This window comes from Acanthaster planci, linkage group LG14, assembly GCF_054643075.1.
Source record: "Acanthaster planci isolate LZ-2023a linkage group LG14, COTS_SCS, whole genome shotgun sequence".
NCBI classification, from domain to species: Eukaryota; Metazoa; Echinodermata; class Asteroidea; order Valvatida; family Acanthasteridae; genus Acanthaster; species Acanthaster planci.
This window is the reverse complement of record NC_141790.1, coordinates 13102443-13125794: the sequence shown is the minus strand read 5'-3', so window position 1 is coordinate 13125794 and position 23352 is coordinate 13102443. Positions and strand designations below refer to the sequence as shown.

Sequence of the window (23352 nt, the reverse complement as noted above, 5' to 3'; positions counted from 1 at the left end):
TTTTGTTTTGTAAGAGACATCCGGAAAGAAAGACGTATAAACTCTAGTCATATACCGGCGTTGCCGGTATGTCTGATTTACCTTTTGGTTTATTATAAGAATTTGTTTTAATCGTTGTAATTCGTTTTCTTTACATTTCATTACCAGCTTCATACTACATGTACTAAGTTCTGCAGATTGATCAAGTAACCAACAAAGTCTACTACTATGATCTGCTTGCATTTAAGAGTAGATTTGATGAGACAAAATTGGATACTCAGAAAAGCACATATTATACCGGAAGAGTTAAGACACAATTTTTTTAAATTGAAACTATCGAAAAGAGAAAAACAAGCCATGGTTTCAGTTACCTGTGGTTCTGGTGTTCAATTGTTTCCAGTTCAATTTCTGATATTGTTAAGATTTCATCGGATCACAAGGGCGATTCAGATAGCTTTTGGGGAGATTAATAGAAATATCCCATCATATATTTCACTATACATAAAGAACTGCAAGGTCTGTTTGAAATTAATAATTTCATATCAGGAGCTTGTGATTTTAGAGTACAAGCCAATTTATAATACCACACACGGAAAAAAAATAGCCTTTCATATCTTGTTGCTTCGAAGCATCGTTTTCCTCACACATTTGCCTTTATTCCTTCGGGTAAGGCAGATTGTTCTTCCTGCCCCATTCCATCCATCCGCCTGGATAATGCCTTGCCCTGTATGGAAAAAAAATAGATGTGTTGACATTAATCAGGTAAGATTCGTATTTGGGTCACGTAAGTGACTGTACAATAATTAAATCCAAAATAGCGCCCCCACAGGGAGAAACAAGTTCACAGTGACACTATTTCCTCTTTTAAAATTAAAATTTAATTTTAAAGGCTTTTTCCGAATAAGCGCACTTACTTTTTGAAGCCCAAGCTTCGTGCCGTGTCTCGTGCCTTTAAGCTCCGAATCCCCTTCTTACAAGTGAAGACAATATTATCATCCGACTTCTCGGGCTTGGTGCGACCATATTTGGCTCGAAACTCATCGTCTGATAGTTGGAGTGCAGCCTCCACGTCCAAAACTGTCGGAATAAATAATATGCCTTTTGCGAGTTTAATTTCAATAAAATCTGGTACAATTTGGCAATTTGCGTAGCGACCACCGCCTCTAATGGACTGGTTCCTTTGTGCTCTTTCCCTTCTCAGTGTATTAGTGCAAGGCGTTTCTTATGCAACTAAGCAAAGGCTTGCCCCGAAACATCGTCTTTGGTATGGAGAACTCAAATTGTTATGTTTCATGTGAATTTAAAGAACTCAGTGTACCAGATTTTGTTCAAAAACTGAGGCGAAAAGGGCCAATTAAAGAATGTTAGAGTTGGTCCCAATACAGGACGTGAATACGATTTTGACCGAGACTGTGTTAGAACTACATAGTTTATAGTTTGGGAGTTAATGGGGTTTTAAGTGACAGTCGTATTAAGACCAAGCTTTGCCTACATGATTTTTGCAGAGGATAAGGGGCCAAAAAGTTTCACCTGGGATATGACAGATATCTTTGATGATGGTTCCAAACTCCTTGATCTCAGAGGCGTCTCTAACGTCAATCATCTGCATATCTCCACTCTTTATTCTCTTCACCAAGCCATCGAAATAGACGTTGTCAGCGTCTTCAAGTTGCGAGGTCTCAGTGCTGAGATAGCGATGAATTGCAAGTCTTGTGGTGATAGATAACTTCCCCGGATGTTGTTCGTTGTAAGGAGAGCAATGGGTCCCCTTCGTTTGTTGGGTAAAGTTGTTAGGTCCATCGCCAAGAAACCTACAGTTCAAGCCAAAAATCAAATTTCTGATAAATTTCGGGAGAATTTTGTCCTGTATGCAATTTTAAGCTTTTCTTGGTGTTTCTCATTTGCATATACGTCTGCCTGATTTGAACAAATACACTGGCACTCTTTTCTCTCCCCTATCGAGATGAAAAGCTGTCTCGGAAAAACTAAATCAAACCTTCCTGGGTATCTGTTTCGAATGCTGTGTGTAAATTATGATAGTAGCTCACATCAATGATTATTCCTAAGTTTGGTGAAACTGTCTCCTCTACAGCTAAGTTCTAATCGACAACTCTAACTTTGATGCATACACATACTTGCAAGCAACGGAAGCCGCACGAACTCCGTAACATTTCCCAGAAAGCACAGCTCCGAGTCGGTTAAGGATGGCTGTCGTCGCCATTTTTTCCCACGAAAACCCTGAAGCGTATCCCAGCTTGATAGTGGAGATGGGCGTTTGGTACATGTACGTTGGCACGTTGCATTTGAAAGCCACTAGTCTCTTTCGGCCTCGCAGTGTTTCGTTCAGATGCCAGTCGTGTGGGGTGAAGGTCCACCATAGGGCTACAGTTATTTGTTTTTAGCTGCCGTCGGAGTAAACACTGACTTCCCACTGAAAGTTATCAAACCAGCTGACATTGTTCGCCAGAATTGTAACCCTAGGAACGGAGTCAGTAGGTTAGCGTGCAAAGTTTACTTCAGAGTAGTCAACACGGGCAATAGACAAACAGCGTCCATGTACCGTAAACATACATCGTCGTTCAATAAAATATATCAGATTTCTGTGACTAGGGCAGACCAATTTTTCACTGTAAAAGAACGAGTGCAGTTTATTTATGTGAGCTTTCAGCTCGATCCATTTTCATCGCCAGGCCCCTTCCAGTTTGAATTATTCACGTACTCTTTTCGAACATCTCATTTACACTTTCATACCTTCTTTTTAATATTCAGGTTCAAATTAACGAGGAAACCATAATATAAAATCAGTTGTAATGTTAAGTAAAATCTGCGTCAAATAATGTGCACAAACTATGGTAAATAGCATACCCATCTTTGGTTGTAATTTTTCTTCTCTGTCGTACATACTATTGGGCAGAATCCATCGATAATAAGACTGAACGCAATCTTTAATATTTAGTTATTAAACTGAAACTCTGTTAACATGCATGGTCGTTTGCTGGTGAAAGTAACTTACAATAACATGATGAAAAATAAGAACAATGCACAGAATTGCAACTTTTTTTCAACGGCTGCTATGCAGGGCGCCACCTGTTGTCACAATTCTTTTGTCAGGCGGTACTTTGTTTCTTTGCCTGATTGGTTTGCTAGTTGTGTAGAGATGTTGGTAGTACTTGGCTGCTTGTCGTCGTGGATTTCAAGAAAAGGAAGAAACCCGCACCAAGTCTGAAAAAAGAGAGATGTGAGCGAAGTGTACAAAAGCGTTGTCAGATACTAACGAAAATATAAAGGACATTATAGAGCTAACATTTGGTAGTTTGGGGAATTGTTAGTTTACGATAAAATGTTACACTCTCAAGAGTTACTATCTATTCTAAATTACTTTCCCGGACCTGTTCATAGTAATAATGCAAATTAGTAACATTTTGCTTACCCAAATGGTGCAGTGTCTCTTCAAGAATATGCTTCGCGAGTGGCAACTGTTGTGAAGGGGAATATACAAATCATTATGGAAACCAAATAAATTGCAAAGAAAACTTTCCTTGAGAACTCAAACTTCACGAATGGTGCCAGGCTGATTGGTTCACCTTTAATAAAACGTGTTTATGCCACTTTAATTTTAACAGAGGTGGTTCGGTGTGGTTTCCCATGATGTGTTATACTTCATATATGCACTGAAATGAAGAAAAACCAAGGGCTTGATATGGGACTTGGAAGGGTCATTAGAGTTGTCGTAAGGAATGTTGAGTTTCACATCACACTGCAATTACCTGAATTGTATCTGTGCGTGACATGCTATACCGACAAATACATGCCACCAAGCGTGGAGCTGAGTCAAAACTGACAGCGGAGACGGTAGAGAATCTCGGAGTCGTCTGATTGGGCAAGGGCAAAGATGAATATTCATTCATTGTTGTAGATATTGTAAATATTTACATATATTAAAACCCCAAGAGATACGAAACGGTATTCCTGGTGAATTTTTAGACGTGGCCATACACGTTTGACAAGATTCAGTATCTCATTTCTTGCGTCCACAGTAGCTATGACCACGGTAGCTGTTACACAGTGTAAACGTTAAGCTTGACCAATTTAACTTGAAGAAATTTTACCAACATTAATAGGAAAATTACTAATTCAAGTTGAGACATACTGCTAAGCCAGATTACTAAGCCAGATTATATAAAGCCTTCACATAAAAGCTATTAATATATCCTCGAGTGGACACCTAAGTTGCAATACTAAAACCTTGCATCGCTAAACAAGTACTTTAATTGAAACAAAAATCGACCACCACAAAGATTTCAAGCAGCGGGGGGGGTCTTGAATGAATTCTTGGTATTATTGGGATGTCTGTTTTCTCTCTAAATGCCTACATGTTGAAATTGTGTTAGGACTTACTGCACGTGCTCACAGTAGAGGTTGTCAATATTCCACAGCACAAATGCAGTGAAGTACAAGATCATAGGGTACCATACAAGGTAACGACAGCAATCTTGACTCCTGTTTGTGGTAACAAAATCATCCTTAGGGCCTAAACGCTGACAATGTCTTTTTAATTCGTACACATCGACTGTCCACAAACGTTCAGAAAGCTGGTTTAGAAGTTGGTTTTCTTTTGCGAGACGCGTCACCCTTTCATTTATCAAGAGCCAATACGGGCATTGCACAATTGTGCGCCTCTAAGAGTTTGCAACGCGTTGGCCAATCACAATGCGCAAAATCTGTCGAACCATCGCGCGTTTGGAAAGGGTGGACAGATTTCGCGCGTTGTGATTGGCCAACGCGTTGCAAACTCTTGGTGGCGCGCTATTGTGAATCACCTGTATTCGGTACATGTTTTCCATTTCTTAACATTTATGTTTAATTTGTGAGCAGCTCCAAAATGTAAATTTTTACATGGAAAGCAAAAAGTTTCTATAAACGAGAAGTTTACCGAACCGATATAGCTGAAAGGAATGTGCCATTTTTCCAAATACATCAGCTTGCTTTCAAATATTATTTACAGTTGACCATTTTGGATAAATCACAGTCAAAATAAGAAAATATATTCAGGAAAAAGAGACATAGCCTTACATTGCAACATAGCAACCACGGACCATCATGATAACAGTTAGTGTACCAAAGGCAACCTGTGGAAATAAAAAGAATCTGAAGGAGAGAATTAATGGGTACAAAGTGAAGAGTTATACAACCCGGGGATAAGTTTTGTCAAAAGAAATGACGATTTATCTTAGAGACAAGGTTTGATATAAGACAATATTCTGTTGGCAGCAACAACTTCATGAATTTCTCATGACACGGTTGAAATTCTTCTTATTTTGATACCTGCATCTTGGGAAGTTTTTCTAATTCGAAATGTCTTACCTGAAAAAATAAGGGCTCTTGCATTATGATGTAGGAGAGACTAGCAAAGGCGTTATAAATGTAAAGGATCTGAATAAGGCTGCCATTGTTGCTTCTTGGCTTCGAGTGAGTTTCCATCCTGACGAAGAAAACAAAAGAATCACAACAGTAGAATTCTTGTTAGTTGGATTTCTTTGATAAATTTTGACTTACTTGTTTGTTCGTCTCTTAATGTTTGGAAATGAGGTACAGAGGCACTGCATAATTAATCATTGTGCTTGTCTTTTGTCAGTACTAATAAAAATGATATTTTTATATAAATTATATGTGTAATCATCAGCCAAATATAACTTACAAGCAGTAAAGAAAGAAAGATGTCGCCCACAGCATTGACATTTCATCCAGCATCTGAAGACAGTGTAGCAAAAGAATAAAAAACTGCATTCGCACTGCTCTCATTTTTTTTCAAGAAAATAAAAAAACAGCGAAGTCTTTATAAGACACTAACTTGTAGCCAAGGTCGTAGAAGCAATAAATGAATATTACAACCGGATTTCAGCGAAAAGATCCAGGTATTTCATATAATCTGATGTGATTACATTGGCGTTGTAGTGTAAGTTGTATTTTCATTATATCGTCAGATATTTCCCGCTACAAATAAGTTGTGAAGCAGACTTGTAATTGAAACGATAGACATTTTTACAAGAAACCTCAAGATTTCTCTGCTGCGACCAAGCACCTTCAAACAAACCTGTGAAAAGATGTGAAGAGTCAGATGGAAACTGGATGATCCTAAACCAATGACTGAAATGAAAAAAAAAGTTTATAAAAGACGGATAGTTTGGAATGAGTTACGTGAGTGTTGTTTTCCAATGTTCTTCAATTTCATTGCAGGATACCAATGTTATAGCCTCTTTCTTTGGAGATATAGGGATTTTTGTTGACGAAATCAAATCATTTACTCTCGAGTGCGTTAGTGTGTGGTCAATAGATTACGTTATGCAGACGTCATCCAGAGCACGTGTTTCAGGTCCTGTGTTTGTGTAATTACAATTCTGTATTTGATGGTATCTGACTAATATAAAAAATAAACCTGAGCGATAACGTTTGATAATTGCAATAAAGAATAGACTTTTTTAAAGCTCTGAGTCGGAAGAAAAGAGAAACTCCAAGAGATTACGAATGACTCCAACGTAGGAGAAGATGAATCTGTGGTCAACACGGTCTCTCCAGGCAAAGGCAATACCAAACAACGGAGGAATGATAAAAACGATGTTACTTATTGTGTTCCCTGAAAAAAAAACAAAAACAAAAATGACTCAGTTGATATGAAACTAATTGTGAGGTGGATAGACTGATAAGCCTTATCTAGTGTGAATAGTTTTATAAGCAGATAATGTTCAGCACAGATGTTGATTTCACAGGCATTGTTTTGAGAGTCCAGGATTACGTATCATCAAAAATTTCTACTCGATTATTGACAGCAAGTCACAATGTGCATGGTTGACATGTATCAGTGATTATAGACGAACCACTGCACGATCTAATCAGTCCTAACTGGCTGCATTTTGAAAGTTGAACAACCGAGAGTTGGAACGATTAGATGGCTACAAGACTGACAATGTAGACCCGATGATTCTGTCCCAGATTAATAAAACCTGACAGTTTTGAAGACTTAATGACGGCACTTTTCTCGCAGACTCCAGCGCGACGGAGAGATAACAAGTGACTTCAGCCTGTCATTCAAACATTCCATGACACAGAGAACTTTCCAATAAACTTCAAATAGACTTCAATGGTATGATTTCATATCTTAATAATTTCACAAAGAGGATCTGAATAACTTTCTACATGGTTTAAACATTTCATTTGTCGCTTCCACAGTGTTGGTTCCGTTTAGCACGTTTAGCAGTTTATCTATTATAACGTTGATTTAACATAAGACCAGTAACACACAGAAAATACCATTATTGCTTAGCGATATTTGCAGAATTTCGACGGCGCGTTTTAGTCATAATATTTAATTCATCTGTGAATCTCACGGTAAAACTCTCACTCAACTGGCCAAATGGGATGAAACAAAGCCAGCTGTTACTCCGCAGACACCTAAACAAATCCTTGCTGCGTTTGTAGTATTGTACTGGTATAAACGATTGATTTACTATGCTGTTGTGTGTGTGCCTTTACTATACAAATTTTATCGCATTGATCTACATTGAGAGTATAATTCAACACATTGATAACATGATGTGCTACAATTATAAGGCTCAGTTGCACATTCTTCCTTCACGGAATTTAGTTATATATATAACAGACTATGGTTTCCAGATTAATTCAATTTGTTTTCAGTAACGTACGTTTGAGTGTTTTGATTGCGCTTGCTAAAGTTAAACCAAGCAGAACTTAAAAAAAAAACAAAGAACAGGGTTGTCAGTCACTTACAGAACTCTGCAATATAGGTTGTTGTGGCATAATTTCGCTCACACCAATCAAGGGTGGATGTTCTCGGTCCCCAAAATCCCGTGTCGGGTTCGACTAACAAATTATCCGTCGTAGCAGGTGCCATGGTGTTGCTTTTTTCGCCCGACTGCTTGTGAATTGGACAGTCGACGTGCAGATTCAGGAATATTATGTCGCAACGCACAGTGTCTGGCCGGCCGCTTTACATGTACGCACCGATGGCGCTAACTGTTTCACAGAGGTTATTACCTGGTTATCATGTGACAACGCCGGTTTTACCACTGAACCGTGAATTTTTTTAAAGTGAGAAAGGTTGCTGTCTAAGTGCATTTTTCGTAGCTATGGCCTCAATTTGTTCAAAAATTTCGAAGATATGGTCCATGCTCGCTAAGGTTATCCAGATTTATGCATTTACAATTATACTTTACAATTTGATCTTTGGGAAAGCTGCTAAATTAACTTCAGCTTGTATTCAAGGTGTATCAAAATTACATGATGACGTTTTTTCTTGCTTTGATGTAAAACCAACCAATCTTCATTCATGCAAGATATGCAAATTATCCTCAAGATCGGTCATAAAACATTACGATGCGCGCTACCAGCATCTTGTTGAGCTTATATTTTGCACAAAGCCGCATAAAAACGAGTGATATTTTGTTGGCATGATTAAATGCGCTTGATCCATTGAAATGCTGGCTATTCATCCCGCTACCAGACTCTTTTTTTTTTTTTTTTTTTTACATTTTTTACGAGTTAGTGTTCTTATTTGTATGACTCGTCATTTCTCGACATTATTGCAGTGAAAGATACCCAAGAAAGAAAAATCAAACGCTTCTCCCTCACAGCTTTACCTTTAATGGATAGGTAAAAGTAAGATCTCCGCCACAATGAGACAGTTTCCATTGGCAAGGCAATTTGTGAGCATTTAAATCGCCGTATACAAGAGGCACTGAGAAACAAGCCTTTCCGAATTCCAAGAGCGTCAGTGGTGGCGCTTTTTAGTATTTTTCTGCGCATTTTCATTGACCAGACACCAAATTCAAAATCATCAACCGTCTAGATTTCCGCCACTTTATGTTCTCTCTAGATTCATGTATTTTGTCTGTTTTCATCTTGCACATGACGAGCAATGAAAATTACTGGTCCCACAGGTTCCATTCACGTCTTTTTTCTAATTTTTCTAATTATTGTCTTAAAAATATGCTAGGAGGTCCCCTATGTCTGTGTCTTATGCAATGTCCATGTGAATGTGATTATTTGTACATGCATTTACGTAAGCCTGGTCCCTATTTGACAAGCATTCAAGTTACTTTTAGGGACTCCCCCTCCACTCTCCGGGAAAAATGGTGAACCTGAACGTGAATGAAGGTTTCGGTGACGATGTAGGGATGATAGAGGGCGGGCTTCTACAGCGATTCGCGCTTCCGGCAGGCATAATTAATATCAACATTAATCCTCGTTTCATATACATCGGTGTGTAAAGGCTCGTACATGTACTTCAATTTTACCTCGAATTTCAGGTTCAATATAGTCAAGATTTCTTGAGCATGCCAGATACATGCAGTGCCGTTGGCTGCAAGAACAGGCGATGGACAGACAAAAAAAAGAAAAGCACCAACCGGCGGGAGTTGCATTTTTACCGGATTCCTTGGGGAAATTCGCCGCAGAAGCTCGAGAAAAGACGACTGTGGTTACAGGCACTCTGTCGGAAAAAATTACCTGAATGCGCTCGAATCTGCAGTGCACATTTCATATCAGGTTGGTACTGTATGTGTAAACTGATTAATTATCCAGTGCAGGCATATAGCACGCATATTCAATTTCAAGACAACTGCGACAAGCGTCTGCATCGTCTTCAGTGAGCTACTGTACTGCTTGTCATGCTTGTCGTGCTAGGGGCGTAGTGTTGAGTTGGGAGAAGGTTTACATACCGTCTATGGAAGGTCTCATTTTGCTCTGCATTCAATTTTACTTCTTCCACTCCATAAATTCATCCGCAAAGAGTTTGATGATGCTGCATGTTAATATTATTAATGTAATTAGGCCTAATATGATTGAAATTGAAGATGCGCCCTCAGTCATTGGACTTTGCATTTTGTATCGATACATGTAGATATCAGGTATAAAAATTACAGCATGTGTGAAATTATTGAAACTCGCATGGTTGTATTTTCACAAGTTACAAGTGAATTGTTTGGAATTTTAGATTAGAAATCCAATGGATAGACCCCCCTCAACCCCAAGTAAACTATGCATGTTAATCCAAAGGTGGTTGAACCTGCTAACCATGTTCTAATAAGGCTATCAAGACTAAGTTCTCCATTCTTCATTCTTACAGGTGCAGCTTCGGATGATCCTAATGATCCAGATTATGTCCCTAGTGTCTTTTCCTACAATGGCAATGTCCAGCATCTGCCAATTGCACCAATGGACAAATGTTGTATTCCAAACTGTCGTAATGATTTCCGCTATAATCAGACAACGAGTCTGTCCTTCCATCCTTTCCCAAAAGCAGCTGATGGGAGGAATCAATGGATACAAGAAATTGGGGCCAAATTTGGACAGGATCTGCAGGTGCGAACATTTTCTTTTCACCTGATGTCCTCAGAACTTTTACTTTGTTAGTTCTCCAGAAATGTATGCAATCTGGTTTCAGGTTTTCCCCCCAATTTTAACATTATTACCACTATTTGGGTCATTCCAGAAATTAGGGGTCCAAAAGTGTGATATTTTTGTGTCCCTGTTACATCTGACCTTTGTTATTGGGCATGGAAATATCACCAGAATTGATTTCAAACTGTTACTTTTTGTTTGGCAGGTAATTTTTCGAATTCATCACTCTTTGGAAATGAGAAAATGTGTTCTGAACGTACAAAATCATACGTCAGATGGGACAGGGACACAAAAAAACATGGAACCCTAATTTCTGGAATTACCCATTTATATGTGCAAACATTTCCTGTGTTGTACATTACACCTAAGATAACAAGCAAAGATTGAATCATTTATTTGAATGCTTTATGACCACAGGTGACAGATTGAATCATTTATTTGAATGCTTTATGACCACAGGTGACAGATTGAATCATTTATTTGAATGCTTTATGACCACAGGTGACAGATTGAATCATTTATTTGAATGCTTTATGACCACAGGTGACAAAGGACACAAGAATTTGCTCCAGACATTTCAGGAAGTCTGACTTCGTCATCACAGAGACCGGGATGAAAAAAATCAAGCCAAGAGTCTTGCCATCAAAGTTCCAGCCGTCCAGCATATTGTAAGTGATGGCATCTACTAAACATGTCCTTGTTGAAACGTAAGCTCAGTGGTATTACTACAACTACTTATCTTCAAGCAAACTATGTAAATTCTTTATTCTGATTAGTCGAACCATGGCAACAAACAGTGTGAAATATAATGTTCTGTTACATGGTCCCTGTGTAATGTGTTGTTCTAATTCTACGCAATGTGCAATTTTTACGCTAAAAGCAAAATGCAAAGCAAGTCTGGTCTGAGCCAATTTGGCTCATCAGGCTGGTGTTTATCTCTGGCTTCCTTGGCATGAAACGACTGAGAATATTTCTATTCCCCCCTGGATGGGATGCCAGTCCATCGCAAGTTGCTTCCCCAGCTAATGCTGGTACCCATTTATACTCCTGGGTGGAGAGAGGCAAGCAGGGGTGAAGTGGCTTGCCAAGGGCCACAGCATACTGTCAGCAACTGGATTCGAACCTCCAACCCTATGATTAGAAGCCACAAACCCTAACCACTTGGCCACATGCCCCCCAAAAGCAAAATGCACATCTGCAAAATTTACTTTCAATTCAAAGGTTGCGCCTTCGTGCACAGAGGCCCCTATGGGCCCTATAACATTTTCACTGCGGGTCAAGTTTGCTTGAAGATAAATTTATGATTACGTTCGTGCTCATGGAGCACAGAATAATGTAGTGTGTCCGTGTCCCATATACCATCAGGCCAAATGGGACACAGATGCACTACATTTCTGTGTTCCCTTTGCGCTTGTGTGATAACTAATAATGTATCTTTTCTGTAACATTTACTTGTGTAAGTTAAGTTGGAGGACCCACCCTCCATGGTTAATACACAAAGATGATGCAACACCTCGGTTTCTTGTTGTATTACTGTCAGTGAAACCCAACAAGACGAACCTGATCCCAGCATGAGCAAGCATGAGGAAGCAGACGAGTATGATTCAGAGGACAAGTTGACACAGAACTCAAGGTGTGACTCACCAGCATCCTCTACTCAGGATGACCCTCAAGATGCTGTGACCAGGCTACGCATTGCCAAAGAAAAGATAACTACTCTGGAGGCTCAGTGCAAAATGCTGTCCAGCACGCTGTTCCTCCTCGAGAGATTTTCTAATGATTCTCAATGCATTGAGTACTACACAGGTTTTGCCGACTATGCTACTCTCAAAGCCATGTATACAGCACTAGAACCAAAGGGTAGAAGTAATGCGTTACGATGGATGGATGTACAGAAATATTGCAGGCTAATTATGGGATTAGAAGAAAAAGTTGAGAGCACAACATTGCCACTTATTGATGAGTTCTTTTTGTTTATGTGCTATGTTAAGCAAGGTTTCTGTGAACAAGATCTGGCTATTCGATTTAATATGCCGGTCAAATCAGTCACCCAAATTCTATTGACTTGGATCAACTATCTATTTGTCTCCCTGCGGAAGTTCCAAATTTGGCCCAGTCAGAACTCTGTGGATAAGACGATGCCACTATGCTTCAAGAACACATTTCCAAATACCAGAGTTATTCTTAGCTGTACTGAGATTACCGTTCAAATGCCAATAGCAGAGATATATGGACATGAGAACACGGACGTCAGCATCACCTACAAAGGCCTTCTTGGTATCAGTCCATTTGGAGCTGTCACCTTCGTGAGCGACTTGTACGATGGATGTGTATCGGACATCAAGATTGCAAAATTCTCAAGAATCTTCAATTTGATAGCAGGCCCCAGCACTATTATGGCACCAGCAAGCTTCCAGAGCCAAGATGCCTCTTGTGCGAACAAGTCGGCAATAGTGGTCCCACCATTTTGGTCGAGTAGTGCAAAAGGTCTTCAGACTTTGCATATGATGGAGTTGCAACGGCATATTGAGCAGTCATTTGCCTATGTCAAGGATTATCGTGTGTTCCAATCGGTTATTCCAAAGAACTTAGCAGTGTCTGCTAACCAGTTGTGGATGGTTTGTGCATTGCTTGCCAATTTCAAGAAATGTCCATACCTCCTCACATCAGCACAGTGAGCTAGTTTGAGGCTCTGAACAAGAACATTCTTTTTACTGATGGAGACTTTTTTACCATAGATTTACCAGCTTGCTTGTTTGAAGTTGAAGAAAAGGCAATCCCTTGCCTGCACATTTAATTCCACCATGAAAATAGTTTGCTAAGAAGGTAGCAATTTATTGTTTACAGTTGGACAACCATACTACCAACCCCAGAAAGTAAATGCTGTCAAATGTTAGAGATAACTCCTTTAATATGAATACAAACTCTATTTCCAAAAAATGCCCTTGTTACTTTCCTTCACTGAATTATTGGCAGTGGTTTCATTTTGATTTCAATGTCTTTAATGCCCATTTTAATGGGATGGTATCAACTGTTATTACGGATGACGAAATGGCTGAGGAAGTTCCAAGAAAGTTTCTGTATTTGTCAAAGTTCTCATCTGTTCAAGGAAATAAAACAACTTGTGAACACGTTCTGTTGTTACTCATCTGTATTTAGCAGAGAGTGCAGGTTTAGAAAAAATTGAAACTGGTTTACAAATACATTGATGTTTCATTATAAGAAATAAAATAGGCAAAAATAAATTAATATCAATAATGTCAGAATATTTTTTAATCAGAGTAGCAATCTTATTAATTCATTGCCCCCTGTGAATTATGTCCAGTCTGAGACGTGGGGAAGAATGCATTAATTACTCAGATTAAAGCAATAAACGTGTGAACAGTTAAATTAGGAAACATCAAGTACTGAATTAACGGCACTGTACACTGGAAAACACCCAAATTGTCGTGTGCATTCCTGATGGCCATTTCAAATAAAAGTTCATGATAATCGCGCAATTTTCTGAGAAGCTGGTGTTACATATCTGCTTTATTTTACAGTCTTGAGTTGATATTTTGACTTAGTTCACTTACAATTAACACATCTCATTCCCTCTTGGCACATTATTAATGCAAAGATTGTTGAGTTTTTCTTTAAACAGGTTACTTATTTGTTCATACTCGTCACAATACATGGCAAATGATTGAAACTCACTGGAAATTCCTTATTCCAACCATTTGATTGAAATAAGTCTTATTCGTGGCCTGTTACAAGATGTTCCAAGCTACTTTGCTTACTGGAATTTGTCATCTTCTAAATTCCATTTGTATTTGTGTCAGCATTGGACTCTGATATAACCAGATCACAACTTGCCCCATTTTGGAAGATTTGGTTTTGTCTTTCATTTACAGCTAATCTTTCATCTCCTTCCATATCAGGTCCATCCAGAGCAGAACATCTGATGTCTGTTATTCCTTCAGTTCTTTCCTTCCCATCAGAGCTGACGACAGCAGAGTACTCGACAGATTTGATACCACCTTTACCACTCAACGAACCACGATCTTGAGTTCCTCCTGCTTCTGTCTTGACATTCAACTCACCGTCTCCCTTTTCTTGAGAGGCTACTTGCTCCTCTGTATCTCTAGGACTCTCAACATCTGTTTCCTTGGCCCCATTAAGATGTTTTCCCGCTATCTCTGAGTGCATGGAATCATCCTGATCATGTACTTGGTAGGTTGTACCAGTTTCAGCTGTCTGCCCGTTTGATCCTCTCTCACACACATCTTCCTTAGGGAAAGAAACATCTCCATTTGTCTCTCTCACGTTAACCTGAAATTCTTCTCTGACAGAATCTTCCAACTGATGCAGTCCATTCTCGGACACCTGCTTTGTTACAAGGTTTGTCTCTTCTGTTTGATTCCTGTCAAAGAAATTGTTTTGGACGACATACCGAACGCACTGCAGAATGATGTTACGCTCTCGTCTAATCTCTGGTGCCAAAAGCTGCAAAATGGAAATGGAAATTGTAGCTTAAATATAAATTGTTACTTTATTAAAACTCTGTTATGTTTATGTCTATTTCAATTTGAGTGGAATCAGACATTGAGGGATTATCCTAAAGTCAATGCTAAAACTTCAACTTCAGTTTTCATAATGTACATGTATTTCCAATTTGTCCCTTTCACACTGTATTCTGCAAAATGTATTCTAAACCAGTTTTAGCCTCTAGATAAGCATCTTGGTACTCCTCATGGACAGAGTACAAGCTGTATTAAACAATTTCAAAATGTCTCCATTTCTACAAGCTTTTGTGTATGCAGTGCAAATCAATTTACCATTTCCAACAAGTTGGGTCTTCTCTTTAATCTTTCTTGGCGTTGTTTCTCCAATCTCTCCTTGACTTTTTGGCCAGCTTTTGTACCTCTAGTTGTCTTTTTTCCTCGGGTGCCTTTCCAACTTGGTTTCCACCCTCTGCTATTCCTCCTGGTACTTGTAGATGGCTTCTGAGGGGGTGTCATCTCTTCATGCTTGGGGGCATCTTTAACAAGAAATTAGACAAGAAATGAGCCCATTTCAAATAGTTGTTTCAATTTTGGTTTGAGCTACAAAAACACGGCTGAAATGGAGTAAGGTGCTCCAGTCCTTGAAACCATAAAATGCTGGATGTTTGTCTTGTGGGCAACGTTAAACAACAAGTTAAACGTTAAACAAGAACTGGTTACAATTTGTTAAACTTTCCACAAGTACTGCCCAAAGTTGAATTTTTTTAAATATGTAATGACTTCCAGAAATTTCAAGATTGGTTTAATACCACCCAAAAACTCCACATAAAGCTGGATCATCTCACATACTTGGCCACAATTCTAACGGCTCAAAAGACTGCAGTTCATCAAAACAATGAGTGGCACACGGAGTCAGGACACATACATGTACGTTTCTTCCTTGCATTAGAAACAAATCCAATCCCAAGTTTGACCCACCTTCCCTTATTTCTCCTTCCTCTTCATCACTGGGTCCATCATAAGCAGCCAGAGCAGAGAGAGACCCAAGATGACCAGCTGAGGTCACTTCACCGTAATCATAAGTTACATCACAGCATGTGGAGATTTCAGCTTTCAAATCTGAAAAATGGCCAAATTACCCTCATAGCGGTGCTCAGGGCATCTTGATATCTTATCCACTTATCCCCTTATAATGCTTCAAAATCCTCCTGAATGTATAAAGCAACTGGCTCGGAAACACTTGATGGGTAAATGGTTAAAACTATCAACCTATAATCAGGTGATTATGTGTTTAAATCATGACATCACCTTATTGATCATATTTGTAAAACTGCCTTAACTCATGCATTTAACTAACAATCTTTAATTTGAAATGGTTTAGCCAGGAATAGAAACCTTTGTCCGACATCTTGCTTCCTGCACTGATATCTTGGCTGCTCTTTGCATCATCCATCCTTGATTTCTTTGCATCAATCGCGTTATCCCCTGCAACTTCTCTCCGTCTCTGCCATCCGCGCTTTGGCTGTCGCATTTTGCTAAAAACAAGAATAAAATCCGATTGATGATTAAGGGAATATATGAAAAACTATTTCGACCAAACAAATTCAACAGGTTATTTGTATCTTGACTTACCCAAAGTACTTATTCTGAAGGACAACACCCTTCTCTTTGTTGTTTCTCAAGGTTTCAGCTTTCTTGGCAATATTGCTTAGAGATGGGTAGTTTCTGTAATTCAATAAATTCCAAAATGTCAACTGGCATTGGTGATTGTAAATTCTCCCTCTGATATGACAATGAAGGAGTGATCTCTTAAAAACAGTAGTGGAATAATTTTCAAAGTGGTGAGGGGGGCAGTTGGAGACTAAGACCATCGGGCATCAGCCATTAAGCCCCGCCCCATTATAGGACCAGCCAAAAGTAGGGGGGGCATGCCTACTACTCATAAAAGTGGGGTATGGAGCTTTTGCAAAAAAATCACTTTGTGAGAGGTAATTCTTATTTTGCTATAAAATCACAACTGGAATTGATTAGGAGGAATCCAACAGAACTTGACGAGTTAGAAATAGACTGGTTATCAGTGTCCCAAGGTTAATCACAGCCTCTGATTATTTTTAAACTGTTGAAAAGATGAGTATTCACACGAAGGTTCTTACTCTTTCATAATTTGCCATGTGTTTAATTTTCCAGAGTTCTGTTCTTCTAGTTGAACATTTTGGTCGGACAAATTGACTTTGAACTTTGAAGATTTTCATGGTGACGGTAGCAAGTTAGGTCTAGAAAGCTGCAGTAGCACCATGCAAGGATATCTCTCATAAACGAGACATCCTTGCATGGTGCTACTGCAAACTTCCGCAACTAACAAATTGACTTTGTGTTTACCGCTTTCTCTCTGCTCGCCACTTTGATACCTCAGCAGGTGTATCTAGCCAGGCAACTCTCTTACTTCCAGGTCCATGCTGTAACTTGCTGTGAAGCTTAACAACCTTGAAGTGAGCCTCAAACTTACAGCCCTCATGCTTGCACTACAAAGGAGAGCAGACTAACAGGGTGGAATCCAACCATGATTACCTTTTCCTATTTTTTTTGGTTTCTGTTCTTAACAAAATTAGGGACTCTAAGTATGTTCTTGCAGCTACAGTCAAACACTTTTATTACAAGGTCACTGGGACTTAACAATACCATGTTTAAGTTGTTATAACAGAGACCTTGAATCATAACGGAAACAAGACTACAAAAATGTGGGAACTGAGAGTGGATCTTGTTATAAACAGGATGCTGCATTAACATTGGTCTCATTATCAGTGTTCAACTGAAGATGTAACCACACGAAATCAATTCTTTTACTAGACTGTTAATGTAATCAGGCTTCACCCAAATTGTTACAACTGCAATGGAATCTGTGAGCTCAGCTCCAACAAGACAGCCATGGCTGGCTGATATGATTTGAACATGTTACCTTGACATGTTCTGCAAAGTGTTCATCAATCAATGCTTTTGACTTGAAACCCCTGTCACACACATCACAGTAGAACTCCAGCTGAGTAGACACCTGCCAAAATGGGATTTATCAAAACCATAATTCTAAGTGATTTCCGGTGGGTGACGTGTTATGTCTGAGGGTCTTAAGATCAAGTCTATAGGAGGGCATGTGACTGCAATTGGAGAAATTCAAATGAAAAGTGAGAAACACTTCAACTTCCATTTTATATCCAACGCAACGCTCATCTGTGTTTGGGTATGAACAAATGGGAGGGGAGGTTACTAGCCAGCTCACTGTTATTTCACAAACCTGCTTTTCTGTGCAAGATGGCTTCCTTCGTCTCTTGTTTTTGAAAGGTTTGTTCTGTTTTTGGCTTTTCCAGGTTGATAACTTGCCCTTCGTAAAGTTCTGGGATCCATTTCTCTGGTTGTTTTTGTGCAGTCCACCAAATGGAACTTGGTGTGAGTCCTACCAAAGAAGACAAGAATACTTTTTATAATGTTTAATTATGATTGTCACAGTTCATAGCAAAGTCTGAAGGTAGTTGATCTCCTGCCATGTCCATCATGTACACTGCTTTCCCTCTTATTTAATTTCCAAAATAAAAATGTCACAATCAATACTGAACATGGTCTTATTGTCATTTTATTACACTTACCACAGGCCAAAAATAATAAGAACACTACAAAATATACATACAAACTATATATCATCAAAAATAATTCTTCCAATCAATATAATTTGCAACTGCTACCACTATACTTAAAGGATGTCAAATACATAAGCATAGACCAAAAATCAAAGACATGAAAAATGAATTACTTTTTTCCCTTGGAATCCCGGCCAACTCTCACATTCTGTGATATCATTGTTCTTGTTGGCTGGGTGGTGAAACCAGCTGAGCTCCTGGTCGGGTCTAGCAGGCACAGTGGGCGTCTGGACGGGAAAAGGCCCCCGTATCACCCCAGGCGTACCGGCGCGTACTCCTCCGGCCCACACACCGCGTTCGCCCGGTCTGTCACAATAGGCCGGTGCGATCGCATGGGAAAATCGTCCAGCGGGTCGTGGTCTAAACTGCGGTGCTCCTGCGGCAAATGGAGGCCTGTCAGGCCCCGCTGTGAAGTCCCGTGGTGGCCTAGGAGACCCTTGAAACGATTGCCTGGGTGGTGGGAAAGGTGGTATGTCGAAATGAGGTGGGAATTGTTGATTGTTTACGGGGGAAACGAAACCTCGTGGTGGGAAGCAGTACGCCATTTTTACATCTATGTTAACCTCACACGCAATCATTTTACACCACTAAGCATTGAACTTTAATATAAACACATAAAAATGGACACGAGGCTGAGTACTTGGGTTCAAAACGATACTAGACTTGTCAACAGTCTGTTGAGTGCTTTTGGTGTACGCACGCGCACAAAGCACGCAACATGGCGACAGTCAAGAGAGTGGATCGCGCACAAGAACTTGGCTCGTACAGAGATCAGCATTTCAGGGTAAGAAGTTAAGTTTGTGACGTATTTCCAGGTTTTTGGGGAAGCTAAAACATAAGGATCATTACAGTCTGTAAATTGACATCGTTTTTTATCGTAGTTGGACTCAAATCAGTGGCTCATGACCTGCTGATAGCCTACATCATCATGCGTACCTTCCTCCGTGCCATGGACATCACTGGACATGGATGGTGGAGGGAGGTGAAAAATGCTTTCAGTTTTGTCTATTTTATTTTTGAAGTTACCTTTAAGAGGACTTCATTAGAAATATTTTCATATAGGCCTAAGTTTGAATTCCATCGGACTCTGCAAAGCAAAGAAATATCAGTTTGAAGCAGGGATGTTTTGAGATGTTTTTTGTACACATTACTATTGATTATTTTGTACGCCAAAATGGGTGTGGATTTTAACTGGAAACCCCCAAATTCATGTTTTTGCAAAATCTTGTTCTCTCTTGTGCCTTATTTCAATGAACTAAATGCTGGCTTCACTTCAAATTTCAAAAATTTCAAAATTGGAAATTAAATAGAGGAGCTACAGTGTGCAAAAAAGACGAATTTTAATCACAATTTCTTATTTATTATTTAAGAAAATAAGTTCCCAAATAAACAGCGCCCTCACTCATTTATTTGTGTCCCTAACCATGATACATGTACTGACAGTCATGACTGTAATATTTGCAGTCTGCACATGCTCATTTAGCAGGTCGGTCCACCATGTTTATGGCTTGTCGTCTGAGGTTATTCCATTTACATGTACATGTATACAGTATTGCACTCATGTCTACATGTACGTCTAGGCAAAGGGGCAACCCTCCATTCAGTCACTCCGGACTACAGGGATTAGCATGTTTTCCTCAGTTTTTGCTGCTGCATGATAAAAATAGGCCTAACTGAAACCTCTTCGGTAATGTATGGGAGAGAAACAATGAAATTTCAGACATTTTTGATGTAAACGTTTAGAGTTGAGTCCATAATTCAGATTTTCCCCATATACCACATTTTCTCTCCTTTTGGTCCCGAGTATGAAATGCATGGATGGAAGAGCCACCAACTGACCAATCAGAGAGAAGAACCAAGACTCGGTGATATCATCCAAACCATGAGAACGGTTTACGAGATCATGCACCCATATTCACATCTTTGCATTGTTTTGTAGTTTTATTGCAGTTTAGCTGTTTCAACAACTGCTTTCTTTTTTCCCTGAATTATTCCTTAGTTGCCCGTGACCTTGCATACATTCATGTGACATTCAGACTGCTATGTACACATAGTGCTGACATTATGACATGTAGGGGGGGCTCAGTCAGATTTCAAGTGGGTTACAGTTTAAGGCATTTGTTTTGGAAATATATATGTTACCAGTTATGACCTTTATTTATTTATTGGAAGTAGTAATTTGGTTAAAAAAAGGGAAAATCAAACTGTTTTGAACATTTTTGGAAGGAATATGTGTGCATTTTCAAACGTTAATGCATGCCTCAAAATTTTTTGATGAAGGTCATTTTCCTGAACCACATTAAAACAGATTTTGTTTGAGCATTTCTTGATCCTTAATGCTTTTGCAGGGCACACTCACCCAGCAGGAGAAACTCTTGAAAAAGAGCAGTACACTGTACGTTGGCAACTTATCCTTCTACACAACAGAGGAGCAAATCTATGAGCTCTTCTCAAAATGTGGTGACCTCAAACGAATCATCATGGGTCTAGACAAGGTTAAAAAGACGCCTTGTGGCTTCTGCTTTGTAGAGTATCCTTCAGCAGGAAAACAAATAAACAAGATGGATTCCTTTTGTTGTTGTAAATGCTTGAAAGGGACTGTGATGACGAGTGGTTAAAAGAATTTAAGCATTTTTTAACAAAGGCTGTTTTTTCCTTTTTCTTTGTGTTAAGAGACAGCTACATGTACTTTCATCTCCTTCTCAAAAAAAAGTTGAGGTATTGCCCGTTTAGCTTACTTCGTTTGACTAAGATGGTCATTTCACATGGGCCTTCACTTCTCAATCCAGTCCACATTCTTTCTATTCAGATCTGTGATGCAAGACCCTGCAAGAAGTCATCACATATTTAGAAAGCATAAAATTGCACTAATCCCTCATCCAGAAAATAATACGATTTTGCACCTCTGGTTTTGATGTTGGTTAATAGCCCATTTGCACTTACTGACCAATTTGGACAAATAGGCCAATGTCCTCCAAGTTGCTACCATACAAGATGTTCTCCTTTTAGCCTCTGAATTGAATGGGATTGAAGATCCTTGACAAGATTGCATTTCAGATATTATGCAAGAGAAGATGCTTCCAATGCGTTGAGGTTTATCAGTGGAACCCGTCTAGATGACCGTATCATCCGAACAGATTGGGATGCAGGATTCATTGAGGGGAGGCAGTATGGACGAGGAAAGACTGGAGGACAGGTCAGTCATTCCCCTTACTAGGCCTCCTGGCCTTCTGGGATTAGCTTGGTCAATCTCTTCTGATCACAAGGTTTTTCCTGAGTATGAACCCATGTGTAGTTTCTGACCACATCCAAGAACTCTCTTCTCTCGTAAGATTCTTTGGTAAATGGCTGTTTGGTGTTCACTTCATTTTTTTCAGTCAAGAGTCCTTTATTAAAAATGCAACCATAAACTTAAAATTCTTATATTTAATTTTTACTATTATTTTTTTTTTCATTTGTTACTTTTATTTTGGAAGGTAAGGGATGAGTATCGAACAGATTTTGACAGTGATCGAGGTGGATATGGAAAGGCCGCATTACGGCAGCTACAATCAATGGACCAACAGATGTTCAAGTAAACTTGACAAGAAGACAAGCATTCCTAGGAAGAATGGCAGCTTGCAAGTTGGCATTTAGTTTTTGGTTTGGTCTCTGTGGCATCGATGCATCAGGTTTGGAGTTGGTTGGAGTGAGCTGTGTAACAGCCTGGTGAATTGGATGACAGTTCTTCAAATGGCAAATAGTGTCTTCATGAAGACCCTTACCATTCCTTAAAGTCATATCTCTCCAGGGAATGACTTGCCGAAGGACACAGCCAGAACAAAACAGAGAATTTTATCATGAGAATACAAAATTCATGTCACTAAAACTACAGGAAGGGGAGCCGGTTTCCCTCAACTCGTCTATGACTGAAACCGATGTTATTGTTTTACTGGCGTAAAAATTGGTATCATGCCATTTGTTAACAATACTTACAGAAGGGAAGGTGTGTTAGTCATAACCTCACCAGATCACTGTTAAACGTGTGTCATGATAGCTATCGTGTTTGAAGTTGATATTTTTTACTGTCTCTCTGGGGTTTTATTCCAAGCAAACTTTGTATTTACCATCACCATTAGACACAATCTTCCAAAAATCACCAGTCAGATTAAAGTTGCTTATCACTTTTAAATTGGACAAAAATACATATATCAACTAAAGCTAAATCATCCACCTTTGAGTGATAACTGAAATATCTATGTGGTACTCGGATGAATGCAGCAACTTCAGATAAAACACTGTTGCCTTCTCTGGATGGTAGTGTTTCAGTCATTCCTCTTTTCATTTTGGTTCCTAAGAATAGTTTGTAGACTTGTTTTTTCTGTTTGAAAATGGAGGTGTTCGATGTAAATAAAGTCTAGTGGAAGTTTAGTGAAAGCAATTTTCTGCTTTCCTTCATCATTGGAAATAATTTGTCGTTTCAGTGAACTTTGAAATTTTTTTAACCGTCTATATATTAACCCACCCGAATTTAGCAAATGTAATTTTAAAAGTTTAGGGAAGACAAATTGAGAGCTCTATACAATATAACGGTATGGTCAGAATCAGCGGCCACCGTAATAATCCCGTTGTCAAGTTACGGCAACGCTTGACCAGTTTGCCGTCGTGAATGGGACAGTTCAATGCGCAGTCTAGTGTCGCTGGTACTTGCGCGACCAGCCAGTGATAAGAGATCATACGCAAGGAACAACCAGTGAGCGTTACGTAAGAATCTTACATCGGATAATACATGTATATTGATCCAT

At 39.2% G+C, this 23352-nt stretch overlaps 6 protein-coding genes across 7 annotated transcripts in view; 3 read left to right on the top strand and 3 right to left on the bottom strand.

Annotated features, from left to right (window-relative positions):
- The window catches only part of LOC147796873 (uncharacterized), a 34278-nt gene that overhangs the window by 5429 nt on the left and 5497 nt on the right, over positions 1-23352 (top strand). The window lies entirely within an intron of this gene.
- LOC110981719 (uncharacterized) lies at positions 72-2263 on the bottom strand. The gene is made up of 4 exons (XM_022239532.2): positions 2115-2263; positions 1510-1790; positions 894-1056; positions 72-703 (listed from the first exon to the last, which is right to left on the bottom strand). Exons 1-4 carry the CDS (start codon positions 2261-2263, stop codon positions 634-636), a joined length of 663 nt encoding a protein of 220 aa, XP_022095224.2. The 3' UTR covers positions 72-633.
- LOC110981717 (alkaline ceramidase 3-like) lies at positions 1760-8203 on the bottom strand. Of its 2 annotated transcripts, XM_087145557.1 has the most exons (12): positions 7765-8203; positions 6503-6613; positions 6074-6126; positions 5678-5730; positions 5344-5461; positions 5053-5108; positions 4378-4479; positions 3747-3851; positions 3410-3455; positions 2993-3201; positions 2115-2456; positions 1760-1790 (listed from the first exon to the last, which is right to left on the bottom strand). In XM_087145557.1, the coding sequence occupies exons 1-10, from the start codon at positions 7886-7888 to the stop codon at positions 3073-3075; spliced, it is 897 nt and encodes a 298-aa protein (XP_087001683.1). In that variant the 5' UTR covers positions 7889-8203; the 3' UTR covers positions 1760-1790; positions 2115-2456; positions 2993-3072. The 2 variants fall into 2 exon arrangements, with proteins under 2 accessions (XP_087001683.1, XP_022095222.2); XM_022239530.2 differs by having other exon boundaries at positions 2115-3201; positions 7765-8202.
- Positions 9055-13906, top strand: LOC110981714 (uncharacterized). Its single transcript, XM_022239525.2, has 4 exons — positions 9055-9540; positions 10121-10356; positions 10939-11063; positions 11936-13906. The coding sequence occupies exons 1-4, from the start codon at positions 9330-9332 to the stop codon at positions 13071-13073; spliced, it is 1710 nt and encodes a 569-aa protein (XP_022095217.2). The 5' UTR covers positions 9055-9329; the 3' UTR covers positions 13074-13906.
- Positions 13878-19120, bottom strand: LOC110981711 (uncharacterized). The gene is made up of 9 exons (XM_022239523.2): positions 18682-19120; positions 18169-18327; positions 17836-17928; positions 17259-17401; positions 16512-16604; positions 16275-16414; positions 15858-15998; positions 15213-15415; positions 13878-14880 (listed from the first exon to the last, which is right to left on the bottom strand). The coding sequence occupies exons 1-9, from the start codon at positions 19111-19113 to the stop codon at positions 14191-14193; spliced, it is 2094 nt and encodes a 697-aa protein (XP_022095215.2). The 5' UTR covers positions 19114-19120; the 3' UTR covers positions 13878-14190.
- On the top strand, positions 19245-23018 carry ncbp2 (nuclear cap binding protein subunit 2). The gene is made up of 4 exons (XM_022239533.2): positions 19245-19352; positions 20917-21098; positions 21626-21764; positions 22045-23018. Exons 1-4 carry the CDS (start codon positions 19287-19289, stop codon positions 22144-22146), a joined length of 489 nt encoding a protein of 162 aa, XP_022095225.1. The 5' UTR covers positions 19245-19286; the 3' UTR covers positions 22147-23018.

Bases quoted from the DNA above. Each gene is read 5' to 3' on its own strand.
- LOC110981711 (XM_022239523.2), bottom strand. From the start codon at position 19,113: ATGGCGTACTGCTTCCCACCACGAGGTTTCGTTTCCCCCGTAAACAAT. The intron at 16,415-16,511 runs GTAAGTCAAGAT...TCTTGTTTTTAG, and splicing joins CTTCAGAATAAGTACTTTGG to CAAAATGCGACAGCCAAAGC. The intron at 14,881-15,212 runs GTAAATTGATTT...TCCATTTTGCAG, and splicing joins GACCCAACTTGTTGGAAATG to CTTTTGGCACCAGAGATTAG.
- LOC110981717 (XM_087145557.1), bottom strand. From the start codon at position 7,888: ATGGCACCTGCTACGACGGATAATTTGTTAGTCGAACCCGACACGGGA. The intron at 6,614-7,764 runs GTAAGTGACTGA...TTTTTTTTTCAG, and splicing joins AACCTATATTGCAGAGTTCT to GGAACACAATAAGTAACATC. The intron at 3,456-3,746 runs GTAATTGCAGTG...CCTTCACAACAG, and splicing joins CACGCACAGATACAATTCAG to TTGCCACTCGCGAAGCATAT.
- LOC110981719 (XM_022239532.2), bottom strand. From the start codon at position 2,263: ATGTACCAAACGCCCATCTCCACTATCAAGCTGGGATACGCTTCAGGG. The intron at 1,791-2,114 runs GTATGTGTATGC...CTTGAACTGTAG, and splicing joins GCGGCTTCCGTTGCTTGCAA to GTTTCTTGGCGATGGACCTA. The intron at 1,057-1,509 runs GTGAAACTTTTT...TTATTCCGACAG, and splicing joins AGATATCTGTCATATCCCAG to TTTTGGACGTGGAGGCTGCA.
- ncbp2 (XM_022239533.2), top strand. From the start codon at position 19,287: ATGGCGACAGTCAAGAGAGTGGATCGCGCACAAGAACTTGGCTCGTAC. The intron at 21,099-21,625 runs GTATCCTTCAGC...ATTGCATTTCAG, and splicing joins TGTGGCTTCTGCTTTGTAGA to ATATTATGCAAGAGAAGATG. The intron at 21,765-22,044 runs GTCAGTCATTCC...TTATTTTGGAAG, and splicing joins GAGGAAAGACTGGAGGACAG to GTAAGGGATGAGTATCGAAC.
- LOC110981714 (XM_022239525.2), top strand. From the start codon at position 9,330: ATGCCAGATACATGCAGTGCCGTTGGCTGCAAGAACAGGCGATGGACA. The intron at 9,541-10,120 runs GTTGGTACTGTA...TCATTCTTACAG, and splicing joins CAGTGCACATTTCATATCAG to GTGCAGCTTCGGATGATCCT. The intron at 10,357-10,938 runs GTGCGAACATTT...TTATGACCACAG, and splicing joins AATTTGGACAGGATCTGCAG to GTGACAAAGGACACAAGAAT.